The sequence below is a fragment of the Pseudoliparis swirei genome, chromosome 17, assembly GCF_029220125.1.
Source record: "Pseudoliparis swirei isolate HS2019 ecotype Mariana Trench chromosome 17, NWPU_hadal_v1, whole genome shotgun sequence".
NCBI classification, from domain to species: Eukaryota; Metazoa; Chordata; class Actinopteri; order Perciformes; family Liparidae; genus Pseudoliparis; species Pseudoliparis swirei.
Window position 1 is genome coordinate 10,672,509 of NC_079404.1, and position 24,009 is coordinate 10,696,517.

The 24,009-nt window shown below is 43.5% G+C and overlaps 1 protein-coding gene across 1 annotated transcript in view; it reads left to right on the plus strand.

The window, feature by feature from the left end:
* The first annotated feature begins 2,582 nt into the window (after nt 1-2,582).
* Nucleotides 2,583-24,009, plus strand: part of micu1 (mitochondrial calcium uptake 1) — a 32,344-nt gene continuing 10,917 nt past the window's right edge. The window contains exons 1-5 of the mRNA XM_056436026.1: nt 2,583-2,717; nt 6,290-6,454; nt 7,359-7,551; nt 8,727-8,889; nt 17,192-17,235. Of these exons, the coding sequence (XP_056292001.1) occupies nt 6,291-6,454; nt 7,359-7,551; nt 8,727-8,889; nt 17,192-17,235 (564 nt within the window). The 5' untranslated portion in view covers nt 2,583-2,717; nt 6,290. The remainder of the gene's footprint in view (nt 2,718-6,289; nt 6,455-7,358; nt 7,552-8,726; nt 8,890-17,191; nt 17,236-24,009) is intronic.

The following is a 24,009-nucleotide window of genomic DNA, read 5'->3' on the forward strand; positions in this document are numbered from 1 at the left end:
CACCACCATCTCATGTAAGCACATACCTAATCAGGCAGTGTATGCTGCCTTTTCTTTTTTCTTTTTGTCTTGCTTCCTCTGACACATTTGATGGCTCACAGACACCACACAACAATATAACTGCTGAAACTTGAGCCTGCTTTTGTCTGCAGGTCTTAACTTGACCATCTTTCACCGCTATAGACAGCTTTTGGATCAAGTTTCACCGTAGTTTTCACTCGACAAAGCAGCACAGCTGCGGGCTTATCTTGGGTGCACAGAAACGCAGAAAGCTAGCACTCCCATATGGATTAAGTGGGTTCTTAATGTAGCACTCAACAGTGAGACACCCTCTTCGTCTAAGTCACATGGGTAGCAACACTGTCATTAGGTTTAAAAACAGTTGAACAGAAGTGGCTCTTCTGCAGGCCCATTTTATCACCTGCGCCACCTTTGCACCACCACAATGGCAGGATGGATGTAATCGACATGTAATGCTTTTGTTAAGATTACCGTTGCAATTCAGCGCCAAGACTGCAGGGTAAACAGTTACCTTATGTGCATAACCTTCAATCCAAATAAAGTCAGTCAATTGGAAAGTACGGATTTAAACTTGAGTAATAGAAAGCTGTGGTCTCATTTAAGGATTCCACAACTCAGTTAGTTGATGCCTAACTTCTAATAGGCCAGGGCAGCAACCCTACAATATGAAAAGACACCCTGGACATGGTGACAGATTTTTGAAAAACACTCTGGTCATGAATACGTGAGCAGCAATTCTTAGTATGTGTTTTGTATGTGGAACAGAGTGCTGGACTATGGGGTGCTGATTAGTTCCATTATCCAAACCTGTATTTCTTTAGGACAATTTTAAGGGCTGATCTGTATTGTGTTTTGCACATTTATGAGAAAAATAAAAGACTGACATAGCGATTGTGAACAAGATGAATGGCTTTAAATCAGAGAAAAATGCACTGTGATTATGGGCATCTCGACTGTGGTGAGTTCATTACTTTTGTTAAGCTATTAAAATTCAATATGAATTTTCAATAGTTGACAATAACATATTGTGTGGCCCATGATTAAAAAAGAAGTAAGAAAGAGAGGGGGAGAGTGAAGAGGAGGAGGAGGAGGAGGAGGAGGAGGAGGAGAGGGTATTAAAACTGCTTTAACAGAAGATGGTGGAAAAAGACAAATAGATTAGTGAAGACAATCATTTAGAATAAGGTAAGCGGAGATATTAGTTGCAATGTATGTATTTTGTATCAGTGTGCTTTTGACTTTACTGACACATCACTGAAAAGTGGCCTGACCTTTTCGACCACAGGCCCAATTGTTATGGTAATAGTTTTGTGAATTATAGAGACAGAATGCTCGGTTTATAATCCACTTCGACAGCAGTGTTACATTTCTAAATGCAACACAATCTTATTCTTTTTTAATATAAGGAATGCTCAAAGGAGAAACATTTAGCTCAGTTTTCACTGTTTATACCTTGAATCAATCTAAAGTCATAACACCTGCTGGCTTTATGTATCACACCCAACAAAGTGTCACCAATAATGTGATGATCTCATACTACAGAGGAATGCAGGACTGGTGTAATAACATTCTGTAGTTTAAGAGACGTTTGTGGGATGAGTTGTCATAAACAGCATGCTAAATAAGGAGTGTCAAACACACTGAGCAGAGAAGATGTATAGCTGTTTCCAACGTGCCCCCTCCTGCTTTTAAACATAAAAGGCTCTTCTGAAAGTACCCGACTGATGTTTGGATTTCACCAAAAATCCACAGCTGTATAGCATTGTAAATATTATCTTTGCTGTATTCATAACTTCATTAACATACAGTCACCAAGCTGAAATTTGATCTGCACTTCCACTGGATGTGACGATGCAACATCCCCAGTCGACTCAGCAGCTCCACAGCTTTTTGGTTCACATTATGCATTCAGGACAGCAAATATGTATTCCATGCAACAATTACAACTGCCACGCGGCCACGAGGCTAGCCATTTAGTTTTGATACATTTTTACACTGGAGCTTTTTCAAGGCATGAATGCAGCAGAGACCCCCTTTCTCCCAGCACAATTCAGGCATGTTCTTAAAATGGATGTTTTTTTAATCAGAAATAGAACTGCCTGAGCTGAATAAATCAAAGCATACCAAATAAACAGTTTATTCATTGAAAGCAAATGCTAAATATTCTATGATAGTTCGACACACAGTTATCCAATAATAAAAAGAAAATACCTTTTCAATACAATGCCATGCCAATTAGTCAATAATAACAGATTGGATTTCTTTAGCTCGATGTGCTTTTAGGGAACCATTTTCTTCATATTGGGAACTGTTTGCCTTTTGTTGATGGCCAAAATGTAAGACCTATTAAGTACTCAGCTCTTACATTTGGGGAGAGGCTGTGCTGAATAGGAGCTTCCAATTGCAGCTAGCTAATGACATTAATTGAAAGACGCTCCAGACATTTGGTGTGGGGCCGTTCACGCGGTAGTTACACGCACCCCAAGCAGCGGTGGGACAGAGCCCGTCTGAACTGCATGGGGCGGGGTGCGCGTGCGTGTGGCCCCGCCCCTGTGTCTCCGCGCCGTCGTTACTCAACGCGGAACTGCTGTTGACGCTGCGGAGCATCTCTGCAGACACAAGAGGGGAAGACAACACGCCAGAGACTTTTTGTTTGCATCATTCGGGACTGACGGGCGTTTCGTGTCGTCGCTAACGTGAGTAACTGTGGCGCGACGTGACGCCAAGTGTGTGTGTGTTAGCGATGAAGTCCTCGGGCAGCGAACAGGAGACGTCATGGTCGCCGTTAGCTTGCTAGCTAGCGTTAGCTGCCCTGGTAAACAATTAGACTGCTAGACTCGACAGCTGCGCGCTGTCACGCCACCACGAACGTGTGAGACACAATTAGGACCGGCTTGGGAAACATAGAGCTAATGTTATGGCAGTCAAACAGCTAAACACTATAGCACCGCTAGCTGACGGCTCCGAGGAGGTCAACTTCTCGGCTAAAAACAAAATATTGGGGTCCTTGTCTGTCATGTGAACAACTTTTCGGGTTTCCGTTCTGACACGTTGTCATTATTATCTTTTTGACCATTATGTATTTGCCACGTTAAAGATGGATATATCTAACTAGGTGAGTGTTCCGTGTTGAATGTTGGCGTCAAACACCCTTATGTCATCAGCTGCTTGTCGTGCGCTAACTTCTGCTGACCTGGGAACGGTTTCACGTGAACCTTGCAGGTTAGGACCCCTGGGTGCCTCTGGACCCCTGGGTGCCTCTGGACTCCGGTTTTCTAGCATGACCAAACTGAGCGTCCAGGTCTGTTAAGGCCGTGGCACAATAAACGTGTTGGACCATTCATTTGTGACGTATACATATAAGTTAGCTAACATACAAGTGTTCGTAACCTTCTTTTGACAAATTCACCTGCAGCCCACACAGTCAGTGTTTGAAATGGCTAACTATCATGTGAGGCACCACCCTGTCCACCAACCTTCGAGTGGAGACCTGTTGTCTATATGTCATGTGTGTTATCCTGATGCATTTACAGGTAATAATTCCAAACAGTGGATACGTGAGGGTTGCTAAACATTTTAACACGGTAGTTTTTGTTTTAACAAATTACTTTGTAAGATAGTTGTCATAATAACTCACAAGCAAGTCACATACCTGCCTACAACTCTAAAACGGTTTAAAAGTGTCCAAATAAGATGGGTAGAAGGCAGACATGCAAACTTATCTTTGTCTGTGCACCTTGTACTCCTGACAATAATCCCCACTTTCTCTTTTTATTCACCGCTCTGGGGCAGAAAACATCCCCAAGAAACAGAGGAGCTGCAACGTTTAGCATCCTGGAGAGGATGCAAACCCTCACTCCTTTGTGAGGGCATAATACATAATTTTTAGTACCTCTGGCTTTTGAAGTGACACTGCCCACTTCTTTTTTCTTTCCTTTTATTGTTTGTAGGATGCAAGTACAGAGAGGTGTTCACACAACATACACACTTATGTTTCTCTTGTAGGCCTCTCAACACACACCTCTCAGGAGGTGGACAATGTTAATGACCAACAGTGATATTGGTTTACCAGGTCCCAGGTCAGTTTCAGGTCCTAGCATACTAGATTGAAAAGGCTGGATGTGATTCTGGATTGTGTGGGACTAGCTTTACTGTAACAGACAGGTAGGATTGGATGTAAACTATAGCAGGCATCCATTGTAAATAATAATTTGTCTGTAAACACAGCTTGAGAAAATGTAATGGCATATTGTAGTCCCTGAATCTCCCTCAACAATTGTTCATTGCTGTGTGTTTTTTAATGTATGGTCTTCAAAAGAGATTGATCTCCCAAAGGTATTTTAATAACACAGTCCCCTTCAGTGCCCTGCGAGCTACAGGAGTTGTAGCTGTATTCTGGCTCAGTTTTTTTTAAATTTAGGATAGCTTTCACATTCCCAGTGTCTCCTGCTTCAAAAGGTTCTGTCAAGCTGATGAGATAAAAGCTGCAAAAATCTATTTTCTTTACAAGCGCCGAGCTTCAAACTGGGGATTTAACAGATCGTGAGTAATTTTCACTTTGAAAAGAATTAATTTAAGCTCAGTTGAAATATTCATAGACACAGGAAAACATCAATTGTGTTGGCCTCAATGGGCGGTCCTCAGTCAAACACCCCGAGGAAAACAATTCAGAGTTTTTGTCCTTTTGCCTCTTGTTAGGCTTGTTGTGGCATATGTGTGTACATATCTGTGGTTGAGATGAGTCACGTTTTCCAGTTGAACATGAAACCATCTAATTGCATTTTAAGCAGATCTAATATGGGCATCAATAAAGTCATTTGAATTTTTTTTTAGAAATGATTCCCTCAAATCATAATTTCTCTTTGTTATGAAACAGACATGGCTAATTGTTCATAGCTTTTGGTACTTATTCACTTAACTTGACGCGCTCATTTGGTGAAATTATCCAAAGTGACTTACAATGAGTGCATTAAAACACATCGTAGCAAGAGCTAGAGATCACCCAGCATTGAAAGTGTATCCTCCTTTTCAACAAATAAACATTCAGAATAAGTGCTTAAAGATTTTTATGTGCCATCGACTCATTCAAGTGGGTCTGTTTCACTGAAAAGGTTTCTTTGTCTCACTTATGTCAATATTACCTTTGGCACCAGTAAGCAGCCGTCTCCAGCCACCTATATTGCTGTGTATGCAATGCTTTCTGTTCCCCTCAGCCCCAATAGTAATGGGCTGCCAAACGCTCCTATTAGCATGTGCCATATCATCTGTCTTTCTCCTGAAACGGTTTGACATTCGATGTCTGAATAGTTGATAGGATATCAACATGTGGCAGCTTTGGGTCTCAGTGGAATGAACTTGTCTGTCCCATCCTTGGTTCACACAGGGGAGCTACAGACACACACCAGTGTCCCCTTGCTTAATTGTTTATCACCTTTCTATGACATCAAGCGACAGTCTGATTGAAAACGAAGTTCTGGAGCTTAGCTGCACTGGTTGCAATTAGTTTTTATCTTTTCTTTCTGTTGTTTATTAATTGAGGTCTGTGAGGATTCCAGGACATTAATGCATTCATTGACTTTTAAAGGTACAGTTTTGCCTGCAGCATAGTGTGAAGATGGATCCCATGAGAGCACTGCTATTGTTCTAAGCTTTGCCTCTTGAGATAAGTGTTAATTAGTTTTTGGGTCAAATTCTCCAAATCCCTACTGAAGACCTTGTGGCTTATGACTGCAGAAGGACAGACATGCGGTGTCAGCACTTCTGTGTTGTGTGGTTTCAAACCGATTTATCCACCTATTTGCCAATACTTGCAATAACAGAATGCAGAAGGTAATGTTTTGATCGCCGTGTATTTATTTATTTATTTGTATGTGTGTTATTCGCATAACAAAAAAAGTTTTTAACCGAATCGCATGAAATTTGGTAGGATGATTGGCTATTATCCGGGGAGCATTTGATTAGATTTTGGGATCGATCGGGTCAAGGTCGTGGATAGGTCAACATCTTCTTTTTACCATAGCACGGTCAATTTCTATCCAATTGGCATGCAACTAATGACAACATGTTCATAAATCAATGCCCAATCTTGTGCTATGCGAAGGTATGCGCTCTACCGAGTGCCCATTCTAGTTTGCCATGTTTCATTACTTTTTTCTTTAATGACAACAACATTGGAGAATGTCAATTAATTTTTGGAAAGTACAGTCCTGTGTAGGCCCTGTTAAGATTGTCATCGGTTTCACTGCTCCCTTTCCTCTTTTCTCTGCAGAATGTTCCGCTTGCGGGCGCTGTCCGCAGTGTCGGTGGGGCTAGCGCAGTTGTCCCGGCGCTACCACAGTGGGGCGGTGCGAGGCTCCGACCGGAGGAGGCTGATGCTGGCAGCCTTTGCTGGTGTAACTGCTGTATCTGCTACTGCTGGACTGCTCTGGAAAAGGTAAGTCTGGGCCAAGTAATGCACCTGTGTGCTTCTTTGTTGCACTGAGAACATGGTAATGGCCTTCTGATACTTTGATTCAATTCAATTTTAAAAAACCTAATTTGTCCCTCAAGGGGCCAAGCTGGTTTGAATATAATAACAAAAACACAAATCATTCATTCATACACATAGAAATAACTACCAAATAAGGTTAGTGTAAAGATGTGTACAGTGTATCTAATGTCATGCCAACTTGTTCACCAACCCCAAAGTCAGTGTTGCTTTCACAACTGTAAAGGGAACCAACCCATACAGCTGCTTACCTGCATTCCTGCTGCCAAGCCACAACCACAAGTGTGTCACAATTCTTTTCCCACTTTTTTTAATGGATTTCCATTACAAAGGAAGCTTTTTTTTTTGTTAAGGCAAAACGGTGGAACGGTTGTTTATGTGAGAGCTCCATGGGGACAGAATGACTGCTGCAGGAGGCACAGTGATGGATGGACTCATCCAGACCTTCACCCCAGGCTTCATTCTCCTTGTGTCCCGTTAAACTGAATTATTCAGCCGACCCCTGACAGACTGTGCTATTCATTGTTATTATTATTACTATTTCAATATTCAATTTAGTTGAAAAAAAATGGTCACGTGGGAGTTTGCCTCGGTAGACTCCTCTGCAGACAAAACAAAGTGCAGAACGTAATCCCTTACTCATCATTACCTCTCTGTTTTTACCTGTGAATCATTATAGATATAGTCCATACTTAGCTGCATAATCACTACACACTTCCTTGATTCTACTTGGTCCCGGAGCAAAACACAAAAGAGAAATTGCAATACTAAATCTTCTTTGTAAATTACATAGAAATGTCTATCAGATGTTAAAACGTTTCCAATCTGGGTTATTTTTCCTGAAAACTAGTGCATATGCAGAGGCAGCGTCCTCCGTTCGACACTCTGACCAAGCAGGCGGAGAGGGGGTTGATTTTGTGAGGGATGCAGCCGCTGAGACGGAGTCCGAGAAATCGGTGGAGGCCAGCAGTGCAGACGAAGAAGCAAATGAAGGCGGTGAGGAGAAGAAAAAGAAGCCACGCTCTGGATTCCGTGACCGCAAGGTAATCAATAAACAATAATCATTCAGAAAGTCCAGTATTTAATTCACCTCCAGAATGGTGTTTTGAAAGCCCTCCCAATCAATGTCCAATATGCAAACGGCAGTATATTTTTGACAGAATTTTTTAAGGTAATTGGCATGCATTGCTGCTGTCGTAAACAACAGGAATGAGCCACCCGTAAGATTTTATTGCTCTTAATTAGGCAGCAGATGACAAATGACAAACAGAAGAAGACAATGTTGTCATGGTAAGTGAGGGCATAAATGGCTGAAAGCTGAAAAGAAGGGGCTTGGTTCTACATCAGTGTGGGTAATGCAGAGATCAGTGGCCTGTAAATCTGAAGAGATGACATCCAGAGAGAGATGACAGCGTGTCCCAGGCTCCCTGGCATTTCCACACGACTGTCCTCTTACCTCTCATCCATACACTGATGCTTGTCCCCTCTGAGGGGGCATGCTCTTGGTGATTTCCCTATAGTCCAATACGGTCTGCTAAAGAGCGGGAAGTAGTTTGATAACAGTCTGTGCGACTCTCTCACTCTTTCTGTTATCAAATTGAACTGGATAACAACGTAAAAAAAGTTGAAGCTGTAAAATGAATTCTTCCACAGCGAGCTTGTGTGGATAATCATTCAATGTCACATGAACTAACAATCTGAGGATTTACATGGCTGAGCTCAGCTCCCAAACATACGGTCAGTTTCCCAGTTTTGCTGCGTCTGCTAGGAACGTTTCTGCCGAAAGGCAAATTGCTTTGTCAAGGCAAACATTGACGAGGCTAATTTGTGTAACAGAGCTGAGTACATTTGTTTTTTGTATTTTCCAATACTGTTGGACTTAAGTACCGCTCTGTGTGTTTTATCTCCTTTTACAATATCCTTTCAGTCTGACTGATGCTACATTACTTCCTCTTTTGATTACGTGATAGTTGAGTCCGGAGGTCCCCATCAGGACGGGCATCTTGTTTTCCTGCCGCCACCTGCTTCTTTATTCTGGTCTCTCCTTCCCCGTCTCCACACTCTGTTAACTTTGCTTCAGATCGTTTACCTTTGGACACACAGGATTGGAATACTGCTCGGTCTTTGATTTGGTCGAGGTCTCGGTATGTTGGAGGGGTGCCCGTGCCTAATGTATGAGATTGAGTGACATTAATTGTGGCTCCTGTCTGGTGCGCAGGTGATGGAATATGAGAACAGGATAAGAGCCTACTCAACCCCAGACAAGATTTTTCGCTACTTTTCAACGCTGAAGGTCATCGGCGAGCATGGAGATGCTGAGGTTTACATGACGCCCCAGGACTTCATACGTTCCATCACACCTAACGAGAAGCAGCCTGAGAGTGAGTCTCCTCTCTTTCTTTCTTAACCGTTGCTTCATCTCCATCACTGACTGCGTTGCTTCGAATCGCATGCCAGTCATTTTCAAGGGATTTCACAGCGTTTGTCCCCTGCTCCATCCAGCTACAGGGACACTCGGCACACGCCTGGCAGTTCCCGACTGATGACAGTTCATGGTATAACTGTCCCACTGACTGTGTTCACAAATATGCGGGAGGGGGGGGGGGGGGCGAGTGACGGGGCTGTGCGATCACGCTGAGTTGAGAGACTCGCGACACAGCAGTTGGTGCATCAATTAACAAGTCGAAACCAGAGCAGATCTCAGGCGGCACACATGGCGCGAGAGAGAGATATTTGATCTAAAGCCATGAGAGGGTTGGTGAGGCGCAGAGCTTAATTTGGCATAGACATTATTCAGCACCACGCTTGTCCTTAATTAAAATTCATTTAGATTGATACGACATGGGAGTACACAAGGCTCCATCTCAGACTTGTGGTCGAATGGTACAGAATGTGAGGGCCATTAAATCCCGCACATTCACCCACAGTAACGGAGGCAAGCCTACAGTTGTCACTTAATAAGGACTTAGCGGGTCCTGCTCACCTCAGCACTTCCTATGTTAACTCAAGACGTGGCCTAGCTGGGCCAGCATTGGCCTTCCATTCTTAGACCCAGTAACTTGCCTCCTCACTTTACCCCACAACTCTTCCTTTATGTATACAAGGACAGATACGGGAGAACATTCTTGCCAACTGCAATTAGTCTGTCCAATAAATTCAATTCAATTCAATTCAGTTTATTTGTATAGCCCAATTTCACAAATTACAAATTTGTCTCGGAGTGCTTTACAATCTGTACACATAGACATCCCTGCCCCAAAACCTCACATCGGACCAGGAAAAACTCCCAAATAACCCTTCAGGGGGAAAAAAAGGGAAGAAACCTGGAGGAGAGCAACAGAGGAGGATCCCTCTCCTAGGATGGACAGATGCAATAGATGTAATGTGTACAGAAGGACATATTTAGAGTTAAAATACATTCAATGAATATGACAGAGTGTATGAATAGTTCATAGTAGGCATATTCCACGATGGAGACCTCCACGATCCATCAGGCAGATGGCGGTGGGGAGGAGGAGTGGGCGGAGTCTCAACAGGACAGTGGCGTAGTCATGAGCAGGAATTCCATGACCCAGACGATCCATCAGGCAGATAGATCTATGCCGTCTCATAGGGTCCGATGACCCCATGAGACGTAAAGTCAAAAGGACTTCCGGGGAGAAAGCAGAGTTAGTAACGTGTGATTGAGAGATGAAAATTCATCCTTAAGGAGAGAAAAAAGAGGAGATAGGTACTCAGTGCATCCTAAAACGTCACACGGCAGCTATAAGCCTATAGCAGCATATCAAGGGGCTGGACCAGGGCAAACCTGATTCAGCCCTAACTATAAGCTCTGTCAAAGAGGAAGGTCTTAAGTCTACTCTTAAACGAGGTGACTGTGTCTGCCTCCCGGACTGAAATTGGAAGCTGGTTCCATAAAGAGGAGCTTGATAACTAAAGGCTCTGGCTCCCATTCTACTTTTTAAGACTCTAGGAACTACAAGTAGTCCCGCATTTAGTGAGCGTAGCTCTCTAGTGGGGCAATATGGTACGACAAGCTCCTTAAGATATGATGGAGCATCACCAATCAAGGCTTTGTAGGTTAAGAGAAGAATTTTAAAAGTGATTCTTGATTTTACTGGGAGCCAGTGCAGAGCAGCTAGTGCAGGAGTGATGTGATCTCTTTTCTTAGTTTTAGTGAGAACACGAGCTGCAGCATTCTGGATCAACTGGAGGGACCTAAGAGATTTATTAGAGCAGCCTGCTAATAAGGAGTTGCAGTAATCCAGTCTCAAGTAACGAACGCGTGAACCAATTTTTCTGCATCTTTTGAGACAAGATGTGCCTGATTTTTGAAATATTACGTAGATGAAAGAATGCAGTCCTTGAGATTTGCTTTACGTGGGAGTTAAAGGACAAGTCCCGATCAAAGATAACGCCAAGATTCTTTACAGTGGTGTTGGATGCCAGGGCAATGCCGTCTACAGAATCCACATCACCAGATAATTGATCTCTGAGGTGCTCAGGGCCGATTAAAATTACTTGGTTTTGTCTGAGTTTAACATCAAGAAGTTGCAGGTCATCCATGTTTTATGTCTTTAAGACATGCTTGAATGTTACAGAGTTGGTTGCTCTCCTCTGGTTTTATCGATAAATATAGTTGAGTGTCATCTGCATAACAATGAAAGTTTATGGAGTGTTTCCTGATAATATTGCCCAAAGGAAGCATGTATAAGGTAAATAAAATTGGTCCAAGCACAGAACCTTGTGGAACTCCGTGATTAACGTTGGTGGTTATCGGGCCGTCATCGTTTACAAATACAAACTGAGATCGATCTGATAAATAGGATTTAAACCAAATTAGTGCCGTGCCTGAAATGCCAATCGACTGCTCCAGTCTCTGTAACAGGATGTCATGGTCAATGGTGTCGAATGCAGCACTAAGGTCTAACAAGACCAGGACAGAGAGGAGTCCTTTATCTGCTGCCATTAAGAGGTCATTTGTAATTTTCACCAGTGCCGTCTCGGTGCTGTGGTGTTTTCTAAATCCTGATTGAAATTTCTCAAATAAACTATTATGATGTAGAAAGTCGCACAACTGATTTGCGACCACTTTCTCAAGGATCTTGGAGAGGAAGGTGAGGTTAGAGATCGGTCTGTAGTTAGCCAATACCTCTGGATCCAGAGTGGGCTTCTTCAGGAGAGGTTTAATAACAGCCACCTTGAAGGAGTGTGGTACGTGGCCTGTTAGCAGAGACACATTGATAATATCTAATAGAGAGCCGCCAATTAAAGGCAAAACGTCTTTAAGCAGCCTCGTCGGGATGGGGTCCAAGAGACAGGTAGGCGTGTTGAAGTAGAAACCGTTGAAAATAATTGGTCACGGTTGATAGGAGAAAATCCTCAAATATACACCAGGGCATACAGCGGTTTCCAAGGCCATTCCACTTGAGAACAGATTGGCACTGGTTATGGGCAAGAGATTATTAATCTTGTCCCTAATAGTTAAAATCTTTTCATTAAAGAAGTTCATAAAGTCATTACCACTAAGGTTTATAGGAATGCTCGGCTCCACAGAGCTGTGACTCTCTGTCAGCCTGGCTACAGTGCTGAAGAGAAACCTGGGGTTGTTTTATTTTTTCTATTATTGATGAGTAATAGGCTGCTCTGGCATTACGGAGGGCCTTCTTATATGTTTTAAGACTATCTCGCCAAACTAAGCGGGATTCTTGAGATTAGTTGAACGCCATATGCGTTCAAGCTTTCGTGACGCTTGCTTCAGTTTGCGGGTCTGAGGGTTATACCAGGAGCAAACCTCCTCTTCCTCACTGTCTTCTTCTTCAGAGGGGCTATCGAGTCCAGTGTCATTCTCAGAGAACCTATGGCACTGTCAACAAGATGATCAATCTGGGACGGACTAAAGTTAGACCAGGAGTCCTCTGTTATATTGAGACGTGGTATCGAATCAAATACAGAAGGAATCGCTTCTTTAAATTTAGCTACAGCACTATCAGTTAGACATCTAGTGTAGAAACTTTTGACTAACGGAGTACACTCCGGTAGTATAAATTCAAAAGTTATGAGGTTGTGGTCTGACAGAAGAGGATTCTGTGGGAAGGCGTTCAAATGCTCAATGTCAACGCCATAAGTAAGAACAAGATCAAGCGTGTGGCCAAAGCTGTGAGTGGGTTTCTGTACTCTCTGACAGAAGCCAATCGAGTCCAACAAGGAGATGAATGCAGCACTAAGGCAATCATTATCAACATCCACATGGATATTAAAATCTCCAACAATAATAACTTTATCGGTTTTAAGAACCAAACTTGATATAAATTCTGAGAATTCAGATATAAACTCTGAATATGGACCTGGTGGCGGGTACAGAATCACAAATCGAATTGGCTGTAGTGTTTTCCAGGTTGGATGTGAAAGACTAAGAACAAGGCTTTCAAATGAGGTGTAGTGTAATTTTGGTTGAGGATTAATTAATAGGCTCGATTCAAAGATGGCTGCTACTCCACCTCCTCGACCGGTGCCTCGAGGAATGTGAGTATTAATATGACTTGGAGGAGTCGATTCATTCAGGCAGACATATTCTTCATGGCTCAGCCAGGTTTCAGTTAGGCAACATAAATCAATGTGATTATCTGATATTAAATCATTCAGTAACACAGCTTTAGATGACAGAGATCGAATATTTAGGAGACCACATTTAATAGACCTATTTTGTTGCACTGCTGAAATAATTGTGTTAACTTGTATAAGGTTATTGTGTACGACTCCTCTTCTGCTTACTTTTGATTTATTTAATTGAAGTGGCCGTGGGACAGACACAGTCTCTACTCTAAAGTCAAGGGTGGGTAACTGCTCGAATGGAAGAGCAGAGAAGGGTGTTAAACTACAACTCTGCTCCCGGTTCCTGATCTGAACCCTGGGTTGTCATAGATTAAGTCCGGTGATCAACTTGGTCATATTCGCAGAAATGAGACGCGCTCCGTCCAACGTGGGATGAATGCCGTCTCTCCTCATCAGATCAGGTTTTCCCCAGAAAGTCTTCCAGTTGTCTGCGTAGCCCACATTATTCGCTGGGCACCACCTCGACAGCCAGCGGTTGAAAGACGACATTCGGCTATACAATTCGTCTGTCTGCAAATTTGGGAGAGGGCCAGAGAAAATTACGGTGTCCGACAACGTCTTGGCATAAGCACACACCGATTCCACATTAATTTTAGTGAGTTCCGGCGTCATTACCACCGGCGTGTATTACAATCTGACTGTATCTCCGCTTATCCTTAGCCAGCAGCTTCAAACAAGACTCCACGTCGCCCGCTCTGGCCCCCGGGAGGCACACGACTCTGGTCCGTGGCTTCGCTATTTTCACGTTCCTGACTATAGAGCTCCCGATAACCAGGGTGTGTTCCTCAGCGGGTGTGTCGCTGAGCAGGAAAAACTGGTTCAAACGTGAAGTGGTTGGTGCACAGCGGGCTTCTGTGTAGACTTACGACTCCTGCGAACAGTTACCCAACCATCCGGCTGCACGGTTACCGCGGGCACAGCTAACAGCTGACTGTAGCTCCGCGCCGACTACGGGAGAGGGCGGGCTAACTAGCATAGCTGTCTGAGCTTCGATAGCGCGGAGCCGTGCATCTAACCCACTTAGACCTGCCTCCAACCTAGCAAATAAACTACACTTGTTGCATGTATCGTTATCATTAAGGGAGGCAGGGGGATAACTATACATGAGACACACTGAGCAAGAGGGAGCGGGAGGGAGAGAAGAAGAAGTCATGCTCGCTGTTGAGCTGGCAACCAAAGCTTACCGGAAGAGTGAGATGATGCGTTCAGGAGCAGCTGGGAAAATCCAACAGATCCAATACGAACAACCTCTGGCCAGATCCCCCTCAAATAGAACATCAATAAATCCTGCACCGCTTTAACTTTATACTTTAGATGCACTTTATATTTTTATGTTTATATTTTCATTTCCCTTATTATTCAATTTCTTAGATGTAATATGTCCTGCCCTGCTATTTATTCTATTGTATTGTATATATGTAAACATGTTTGCTGCTGCTTCAAGAAATTTCCCCCTCGGGAGGAAAACTGGAATTTAAGTAATGATGAGCTGAGCTCTGTCGGACGAGAGAAGGTTCAGCGAAGCAGATGGAAAAGCCAATAGAATCTGAAGTTTTCTTCAAAGGCAGCGACTTCAAGCGAAGTTAACCAACTGGCTCCCCAGTCAATAAAAAAAAGAATTTAAAGAAAGATTACGCCTTCGTTGCTGATTAGTCTGCGTTTGTGGTTTGAATGCTCTGCTGAGTCCCTGGCCCCAGGCACGTGCACAGATAGAGCCCTAGTGGTGCTCAAGCACCAGCCCCTTTGCCCTGGATGAGAAAAGTGCCCTTTTTGCTGGAGACACGTTTTTTTTATTCATCCGTATTTAAGAATAAAAGTTACTCTTTCTGTCATCAAGTCCCCCAAAATGTGTTTTAATCTCCGACGGGGCATTTATTTGAGTTATTGTGAGAATTTCGCCCCGACCTGCTCCTCGGCGCTCACGAGCCCCCCCCTCCACTGCCCCCCCCCCCGCCGCGCCCCTCCCTCCTCCACTTCCTCCTCCGCGCAGTGCTTCTCGCGCCAACCAAACGGCTGCACCTCCTTCTCCTCTGACCCGCAGCACCAGACACACAGGTCATGACGGTGTTTGTCCCCTGACGTTGTTTTGTGATAAATCAACCACAACATTAGCGCTGCTGAAAACATGACGTCACAACTTGTCCGACGTTTCCTAAAAAAATAAACAAACAAAAACTCCATAATTTCAAAGCCTCATCCAGCTGTTTACTGACGTTAGTTATGTTTAGGGAATAGAGAGAGGAGAGAGAGAGAGAGAGAGGGAGAGAGAGAAAAGAGAGAGAGGGAGAGAGAATTCTTATTCCGTTCTATATAACGGGCTAGTTTAGGATTTGCGTGGCCAGACTGAAAAAAAATCATAAGGCCTCTCTTGTTCAGAGGGCCGGGCCAAATGTGGAGGCGGGCCGTATCCGGCCCACGGGCCTTAGTTTGAGGACCACTGCTCTTGGCTGTTGATGTCTATCAATATCGCTCATTTTGAAAATGACGTAAGAGGGCAATACGGATCCGTATCAGACCAGCGAGGAGGGCAATATGTGGCTGGCATGGCGACCCATTAGCCAATCAGAACGCTTGTACTGTTGTTGCTATATAATAATTCATCTTTATTCATAAAGAAAATGTAAGCGAGCGGTCTGATGCTGCCCAGAGGAAACGCAGGTCGAGGACAGCATCATCAGTGTATTGATGCTTATGCTTCAACTCTGTCAGATTTTTTTTTTGGCATTGGGTGTCCTTTTTTTTGGTTTGAACACCTGCCCCCCAAAATGTCTGTGCACGTGCCTGCCTGGCCCTTATATGATGAATAAACCATGACCCTGATTAAAAACAATCACTACTTATACAAGAAATCTCTGTGTGGACAGGGTCTGTAAATATATAGCATGTGTATACTGCACGGTAGACCTAAGGGTTCCTTGTTAAGTTGAATTTGTAATGCATGACGAGGTTGTTCCCTCTGCCCTTAGCAGAATAGATTGTGGATCAGTGAGGAATGCTGGGAGACCAGTTGCGTCCGATTTAAATTCAAGCAAAACAGGGCTGCCTCTTTTAAGTGCATTTGGCATTTGTTTGCCTGGCATCTGGGCAATAAATGTGTCCCTCGGCTTCGTGATCCAGCCCCTTATTTGATAAATGTATTGATTGTGTTGACTGACCTGCAGTTTAAGGATTACTGAAGGTGGGAGGCTATTTTCAGAGGTCTTAGGTGATGAGGTTGTCTGTAATGCCGATGAAGCCAAGTTCAGTTTAATGAGATTATATTCTAATCATTACTTGTTTCAGCAGGTCACGGTGCTACTAGTCTTCCGGCGTGATAATAAGAGCTTGTGTCAATGCATATTGCATATTTTAGATAATTTTGTAACACTGCATGCTTCATTTAACAGATTAGAATTGTTGCTTCACACAGGAGCTTCGAAATTAATCACCTTAACAAAGTTTTTGGTTTAAATTTCATTATTTGGAGGTATGGTTGTCATTTTCACACAAAGTTCACAGCTCATGTTTGAAATATATTTAATTAAAGAGAAAATCACATTTCAAATCATTCTGGCAGGGAGAAGAATTATATTCAGCCACAGGAAGAATTGCTGCCTTCTGCATAGAAAGACCTTCCACAGACCAGTGGCCGGTGATGACTCCTCGTTTATCAACTGATCCAGATGTGTGTTTCATTGAGTTAGTACCAAAACACCCAGACTCTTTGAGATACTCATTTGAGTCATTCCTGTATAAATATACATATACACGAGAACACAGTCTTTCTTGGTATGCTGGTAGAGAACATGGTTTTAACTGATGATCTGAAGAGTTGAAGCTGAATGCTGCTAATAGTTTATTTTAAAGAATTTGATCATTGGAAATGGGTTGTTAATGACTATTATTAATCTCCTGCACGTCAGTGATTATGAAGTGTTCAGTAATGACACCATGTAAATAATTTTTCTCTGCTTCATGCAAGGCATATATTTGGATGCTAATGCTGTGTAACTGCTCTGCCTCACACCTAGTTTGTTATACATATTTGTGTCATCTGAACATCTCTTTATATTTTCTCTTTTTTTTCAGATCTAGGCCTGGATCAGTTCATTGTGAAGCGATTTGATGGAAAGGTAAGAAGTGGGAAGAGGTTACATTTAGCAATATTCAGATGCAGGGTATTATGCCTCAGAAACATTTTATCCCTAGTTTATAAGTTCAGTAAATTCAGAAATATACTGCAATCAGTATTGCACTTCCCAGAAAGCTTTGAAATAACATATTTGTACGGGCGATTTCTTTTCCCGGTCTTTCAGAGGCGTTTATTTCCCAAAATGGCAATAATTGCTGAGAAAATACCCCCCCAAAAATGTTTCTTTTATCTAAACTAATTACCCATGGTGGTGTCTGGCCATTAAGACAATTTCAGTTATGTGCTGAAGGTTTTAGATATTTTTCTTTGCAACGAACCCAATACTACAGAGGTGAATATATCAATTAGTTTTTTGTGCCTTAAAGCATGGAAAAATGTAATTTAAAAAACAATAACATGGCTTTGCAGAAACAATATTTATTATTATTTGCAGAAATTAATTTAACACAAAATCCAAGAAACATAGCTATGGAAATGTAAGACTGCATTTCTGGGTCTACTTTGTTTGTTGGATGCCTTTCTGTGGATATCCTGTACACAAGCTGAGATGCATCCATTGCCGGTACAAGTTTTACAGGAGAACAAATGTGAATGACACAAAACATCTAAGTGCGTGTTTAGAAAATGTGCTCTCCCTTTCCTCAACATTGAAGTTAAAGAATGTTGTTTTTCACAGACAATACCCTTTATGCTCTGTTTATCTTTTTTCATGTCTTTGCTTCAGCTCCTGCTTTTCTGTCTTCTTCTCAATCGTCACCTCATGTTATTTTCCAGTCACATTAATTGGAACTAGAGCAGAATGTCTTGCTTTCCAAGGGTAGGCTAATGACGTATATTGTTTTCAACCTACACCTGGATCCGATGTGCCTTCAGTTGGTTACGCCTGGTGCATAGCAGCCTGGCTCTTTAACAGATCAGCTTCACACTTAATCATCAAGAGGGACAAGTACAAAGTGTGTCTGCCCAGTCCATAATGACCCATTCAAAGACTTAAAGACAATAACAGCATTTAACTTTGGACAAGCTCACCCTCCACCTCTGGCCTCAGGCTGGCTTTAAAACGATCCCTGTTCTCTAAACGCTACCATCGTTCTGTTCAGTCAGGAAAATAGATGCCATCAATATAAATCATCAAACATCATTACTTTCATTCTGGCTTTCCTTGATATTGATTTGTGACCATTACTGCCCTCTCAGTGATCCCATAGTGCATCTCTCACACCCAGGAGCCAACCATCCTGATTCATTTAGCATTGGCTAATCTGAAGTGTGATGATTGTAATTTCTAACCTCATTAGAAAATCCATCAGCCCCCAGACTGGTATAATGATGAATACAGTCTGTACCACATCTCCATATTGTCGTCGGATGAATCACACCAAGTCAGTGTGGCTAAAGACGGGACTCTTTGTCACAACTTCCTCTTCTTGCTTTCTTCGGCACTCGATAGCTATTCTCATGTTTAGAGAAAGTCCCCGGAACTTTGACTCACCCATATTTCAGATTAGCCTCAGAGCCTGGGCTATTCATTAATCGAAAGTCAAAGTGAAATTCCGCGGTGTCCTGAAATCATAATGGAACACACTTTTACGGCCCTTTTCTGCTTATGTCAATGTTGTCCCTATCTCCAGGCCTCCCTTATTTGCCTAGCAAATCCCTTTCCTCTGGTACTGTATTTAGCTTGTATAGTCGCTGATATTTTCCTGCCAAGGCAAGAGTGACCCAAGAGCTCCACCCCCCCCCCCCCCCCCGGCTCTGCCCAACCCCTTTTTGCCCTGAGACCCGTGCCTCCTCCTCATTGGCTTGAAGACCTCCCTAGCTCGTTGGCAGAGGAATAAGCTCTTACGTTTTTCCTGCCATGAAATCTAGTTCAAATGAAACTTAAACCTGCAGAGAATTAAAAGGCGCAATATATGTAGTGTGCAATTCATGGAGTTGATGGAGGGTGTGGTGAAGTACAAGCGAAACAATTCATCTGGGGGTCGGGGGGTAAAATGACGGATCGGGCCCCGTCTACATCCGGGATATGGTCACACCGTACACCCCGGCACGTTCGCTCCGCTCGGCAACAGCCAACCGACTTGTGACTCCTGCACCTCGAGCTAATCACTCTACATCCAGACTGTTTGCTGTCCTGGCTCCTCAGTGGTGGAACGAGCTCCCCACTGACACCAGGACAGCAGAAAGTCTCTACATCTTCCGCCGGAGACTGAAAACACACCTTTTCCGACTATATCTGGATTAAAACACAGATTAGCACTTCAGTGGCACTTAAATAGCACTTACTTATGGTACTTTTGTAGTTCGACTATGTTGAGGAAATGTTACTTCCTGTATTCTTGTTGTTCTTAGTTTGTACTCTAGGTTGAAATGCACTTATTGTAAATCGCTTTGGATAAAAGCGTCTGCTAAATGACATGTAATGTAATCTGGGGGTCGGGGGGTAAAATGAAAGCTAAGGTCAACGGCAAAGAGGTGTGCAGTATTGTAACATGAGAGATCTTTTAATAAAAGACCTCTGTCTCTTCCGCCCCATAGTTTGATTTAAAAATAGCCACGCCAACTGAGAGATTTGTCATATGCACACAGTTTGACTGCAGCTGAGTGGAAGAGTGTTTAAAAGTGTGTGTTATAAACCTCTCACTTCTCTCCACCCCGTGCCCTCCCGCTGACACTCATTTGGTTCAGTCTGTATGTAAACGCATAGAGTTGTTTCACAACTGTTGTTCATATTGACCCACCACGTTTATTTAATTTTTTATTTTCCTGTCCATAAAAACAGTTATTTGAGAAGTCGTGAAATGTCATTGTTTTTGTTTGCTCAACCAATTGTTTTATTACCCCTTTCTCTCTCTGCATTGTCTTCTGTCCCCCTAATCATGTGGGCATGCTTTTTGCTGCCGCAGTCTTATGTTGATGTCACCTGACGTTGCCATTGTTAACTGTTGAGTATTTGTTCGTGCTCTTATCAGCCGTCTTCTCTCATTCACATAATGAGTAATCCCTCCATTTTTTTCTCTCTTCCCTTCCTTGTGAATAACCATCATCCTCAAACTCAACCCATCTCCCAAAATCCTTAATTTTACGCTGTCTCCTCCCCCCAATCATTCCATCTACTGATTACCCATTCTCCACTCCCCACCGTCCCTCCTCTCCTCTTCTGTCCCCCTCTCGCCCTCCTCATCTCCTTCCCGTTCTGCCCCTCCCTCTCTGCAGGACTTCTGGCAGGTATGGGGCGTGTGCCGAGCAGCATGTGTGCACCTGAATGAAAAACTGCACTTTGTATTCTCTACCTACTCCCTCTTCTTCTGTCTCTGGATTGTTTTCTGTCTTGTTATTACTCACTCTCTCACTCCTCTGTAGTAATATGGAGGGCATAGCTTGTTAGTGTTGTTAGTCCAGGGGAACAGCTAAATAAGTAGTGTTTCTGTACTTCCCACATCTCAGCTTCAGCAAGTGTGAAACCGGAGTCACAGTCTCGGTTGAGTTTGTGACGCGTATAGGACGGCAGCCAAACTGTGCTTTAATTTCAATGAATCATTTGGAACAAGAAATCAGTGGACTGGCAATAAAATGTTGAATTTACATTTAGCTTTTCTCTCACAGGGTATACGTGCTGTAGGTGCTGAACACAGCTTGATGGGGGAAGGACTGAAGTGGACCACCACTGTATTTTCTCATATGATGAGGCTGAATATATCATGGCAATGGAAAGAATTGTGGCCATGGGTTAAGTCCGATAATACACTTGGATGTACTTTTAAAAAATAACATATTAGGATGAGGAAATGCCACTCTGCCTTTTCTGTTAGATTTATATACGAGGACACTTAAACCGCTTATAGCACTTACATAAATGTGTATGAGTCAGTTCATTTGAGCATTTACTTGCTACTAGTTTCCAGAGATGCTCCAAAATGTTTCACCAGAGTGCGCTGGAGAAACCTTTTGTGATGTCAAATGCTTCTGATATACACATTTATATTGGTACATGTAAATAAATGGTCCTTGACCTCTAAGCTTTATCCTTTGGCCTTTGAGCAGGTCTGAATGCCACGGTGGTCGGGATGACGCAAAGATAAGCCAAAGGGCGGGTTGCAACCTGTGCCCCTCATACTGCCGGGGAGTGTCAGAAACAGAAATAGGCACACCCCGTTGTGTGTGTGCACTTGTATGCAAACTCAAACTCTGCATTGTTGTGAGACGGTGCCCTTTGTACAGCGTGTTGGAGGCAGCTGCATGCCAGGCCTTCCCTGCTGAATTATTGAAAGTGAAGACTTTATACATTGCCTCTACAGGGATTATTAAACACTGCAGCACTTCGACATCATATACACCCTGGCCAGTGCCCCAAAGTAAAGTTAAGATAAATGTATTGTCAAATTCTAAGAGGAAAAAGTCCTGCAAAGCTGAGATGTGCAGCTAAAAGTATTCATTAATCAGGTCAACGCCCAAGCATAGCAGAGCTGTTCCCCTGCACTTCCTCAGTCTTGCTTTAAAAACACACCTTTTCCTCCTCATCCCTTCTATGAAATATCAGCTCTAGCTTTTCACATGCTTTGGCACTCTAGCCTTTTTCCCAGCATGCACTGCTCTATTGCCTGTGCCTCACAGAGAAAGTAGCTGGTGGTGGCGCCCTGTCTCTGCGCATGGTGGCCTCACCGGATTGTTTTGGACCCAGGAAATGTCTGTTAGCTCAACGTCGAGGCTGTGTGGATGTGCTCGATAGCCCTCATAAATTCATCCTCTGGATTGTCCGGATGTCAGTGCTGCATGATTTCTGTAGAGCATGGGTTAGAGTCACTGAAGGCAGGACATCGAAAATGTATCCAAACTGTTCCCACATGCCAGTGAAGTCTGCCGTGTGACCAGCGACGACCGAGAGCGGACGCCTGTCACCGGGAGAGCGAGGGGGGCTGCTCCAATGAAGACGAGCCTCTTGTCACATACATTTTTGTCCCGTTCACTCTTTCTGATTTCACAGGAAACTCCCAGGGGCCGCTGTTTGGACAGTCGCCGCTCTATTACTCCATCTTGCCACACTGTCTTCTATTCTCACATGCTTTCTCTGCCCTCTCTGTCAATGTGGGTCCCTATAAGGCTAACGCACACAAACAGTCACACTCACACCGAGTCTTTCTCCGTCTCTCGCTGCTCTCCTAATCTACGGTGATAGAGTCGTGTTGTCTGTACTCATGCTCAGCTCATGCGGTTCCTCCTCTCCCCTTGTGAGACAGCTGCCATTCCTCAGTGGCTGAAGTCTGTTTATTGAGCGTTCCACATCAGGGTACATTATTCTGATGGTGTTCCCAGGAGTTACTAACGGTACACCTGCTTTGCAGTGGCCCTTGGGACTAGAGGTGGGAAAGATAATTCATCAGTGTTCTCTCCGCCCGCCTACAGACTGCAGTGATTTGGTCCCAAAGTATCATCACATACACAAGCAGAATGTATTCACTCTTGATCACTTGCGGATGAATTTTGGTTTTGTGTGTTTTGGTTCAAGGAGTAGGACAAAATAATTTAGTGTGTGTGGTTTTCTTTGGGACTTGGATGGAGCCGGTGCCCACGTTGTAGGTGGTGTAGCACAGGCCAGGTGCACTTACATGCTCACAGCCACCATTCAGAAATGTCAGGCGCAGGCCGGGTTGACTTTTCCCCTCGAGCAGGTCAGTCTGAATTCCCTTTCCCTTGAAACACTTCTTTCATTGAAGCTGTCAAAGTGACGGTAACCCCAGAGCTACCCCATCACACAGAGCCACGTAATGGTACTAGTCCATTATTAATGCATTTGTACCCTTAGCCCCGCCCCCCCCCCCCTCTTTCACTCACTCTGCGCTGTCCGTCTGTCACACTGGACACACACCGCTCTCTCTTTTGATCAGTATACACCTGCTGGTGCAGCGCTCCAGTACACCAAGGTCTAGTGAGGCTAACCTGTACACAAGATGAGAGGCCTCTCTGGGGACAGGCAGGACCCGAGCAGACAAAGAGAGTGGGAGCAGATCTCCTCTTTTTACAGGTTGAGCTTTCTGCTTTCATTGGCAGGACTCTGCCTCCGCACATACATTCATCTCTTTGTTGTGGAGACCTTGCAGACAAGAGAGTCTGATGACATTATCTGAGAAAAGTAATTTGCGTCTGTTGTAACACGAACTGTTTGGCTCATACATGCAGATCTTTCATCATCTTCTTCCCTCTTTTGCTCTCTCCTGTTGCGGGGATGTCTGCAGCTGCAGTGTTGGACAGAGTCACAGATCTAATCAATAATGAAGCACTGCAGCCGGTACAGAGGTATTAGAGGGGGCCCAGACTAAGCTGCCTTCATCTCCTCAGCCGAGCACAGAGCCACAAAGTGCTGGCAGAGCAGCGCGAATAACGAGACTGAAGCTAGCAGAAAATGGATGGGTGGCATGCAATATCATTTTAGTTTCCAAGCGTCGATGTTAGAATTCTGCAGTATGATGTGTTTAATTATGTCAAGCACAGTCACCACCTGTTTATTTTTTATTATTACGAGTTGATGCTGCTGGATGTCAGCGATGTGTTCCTTTAACAGTTCCCATCGGTTGATTTGATCATGTAATGTTGTTTATATGACAGATATGTCATTAAAGGTTTATGATGTGCACTTTGATGAAAGTAAGATAATACATTAATGCATTGATCATTTATTGAGAATGTTCTGTAGTCTGATATTCGCTAGAAACTATGGCCACTTAAAAATATAAAAACACAGAATTCTTCATTTTTG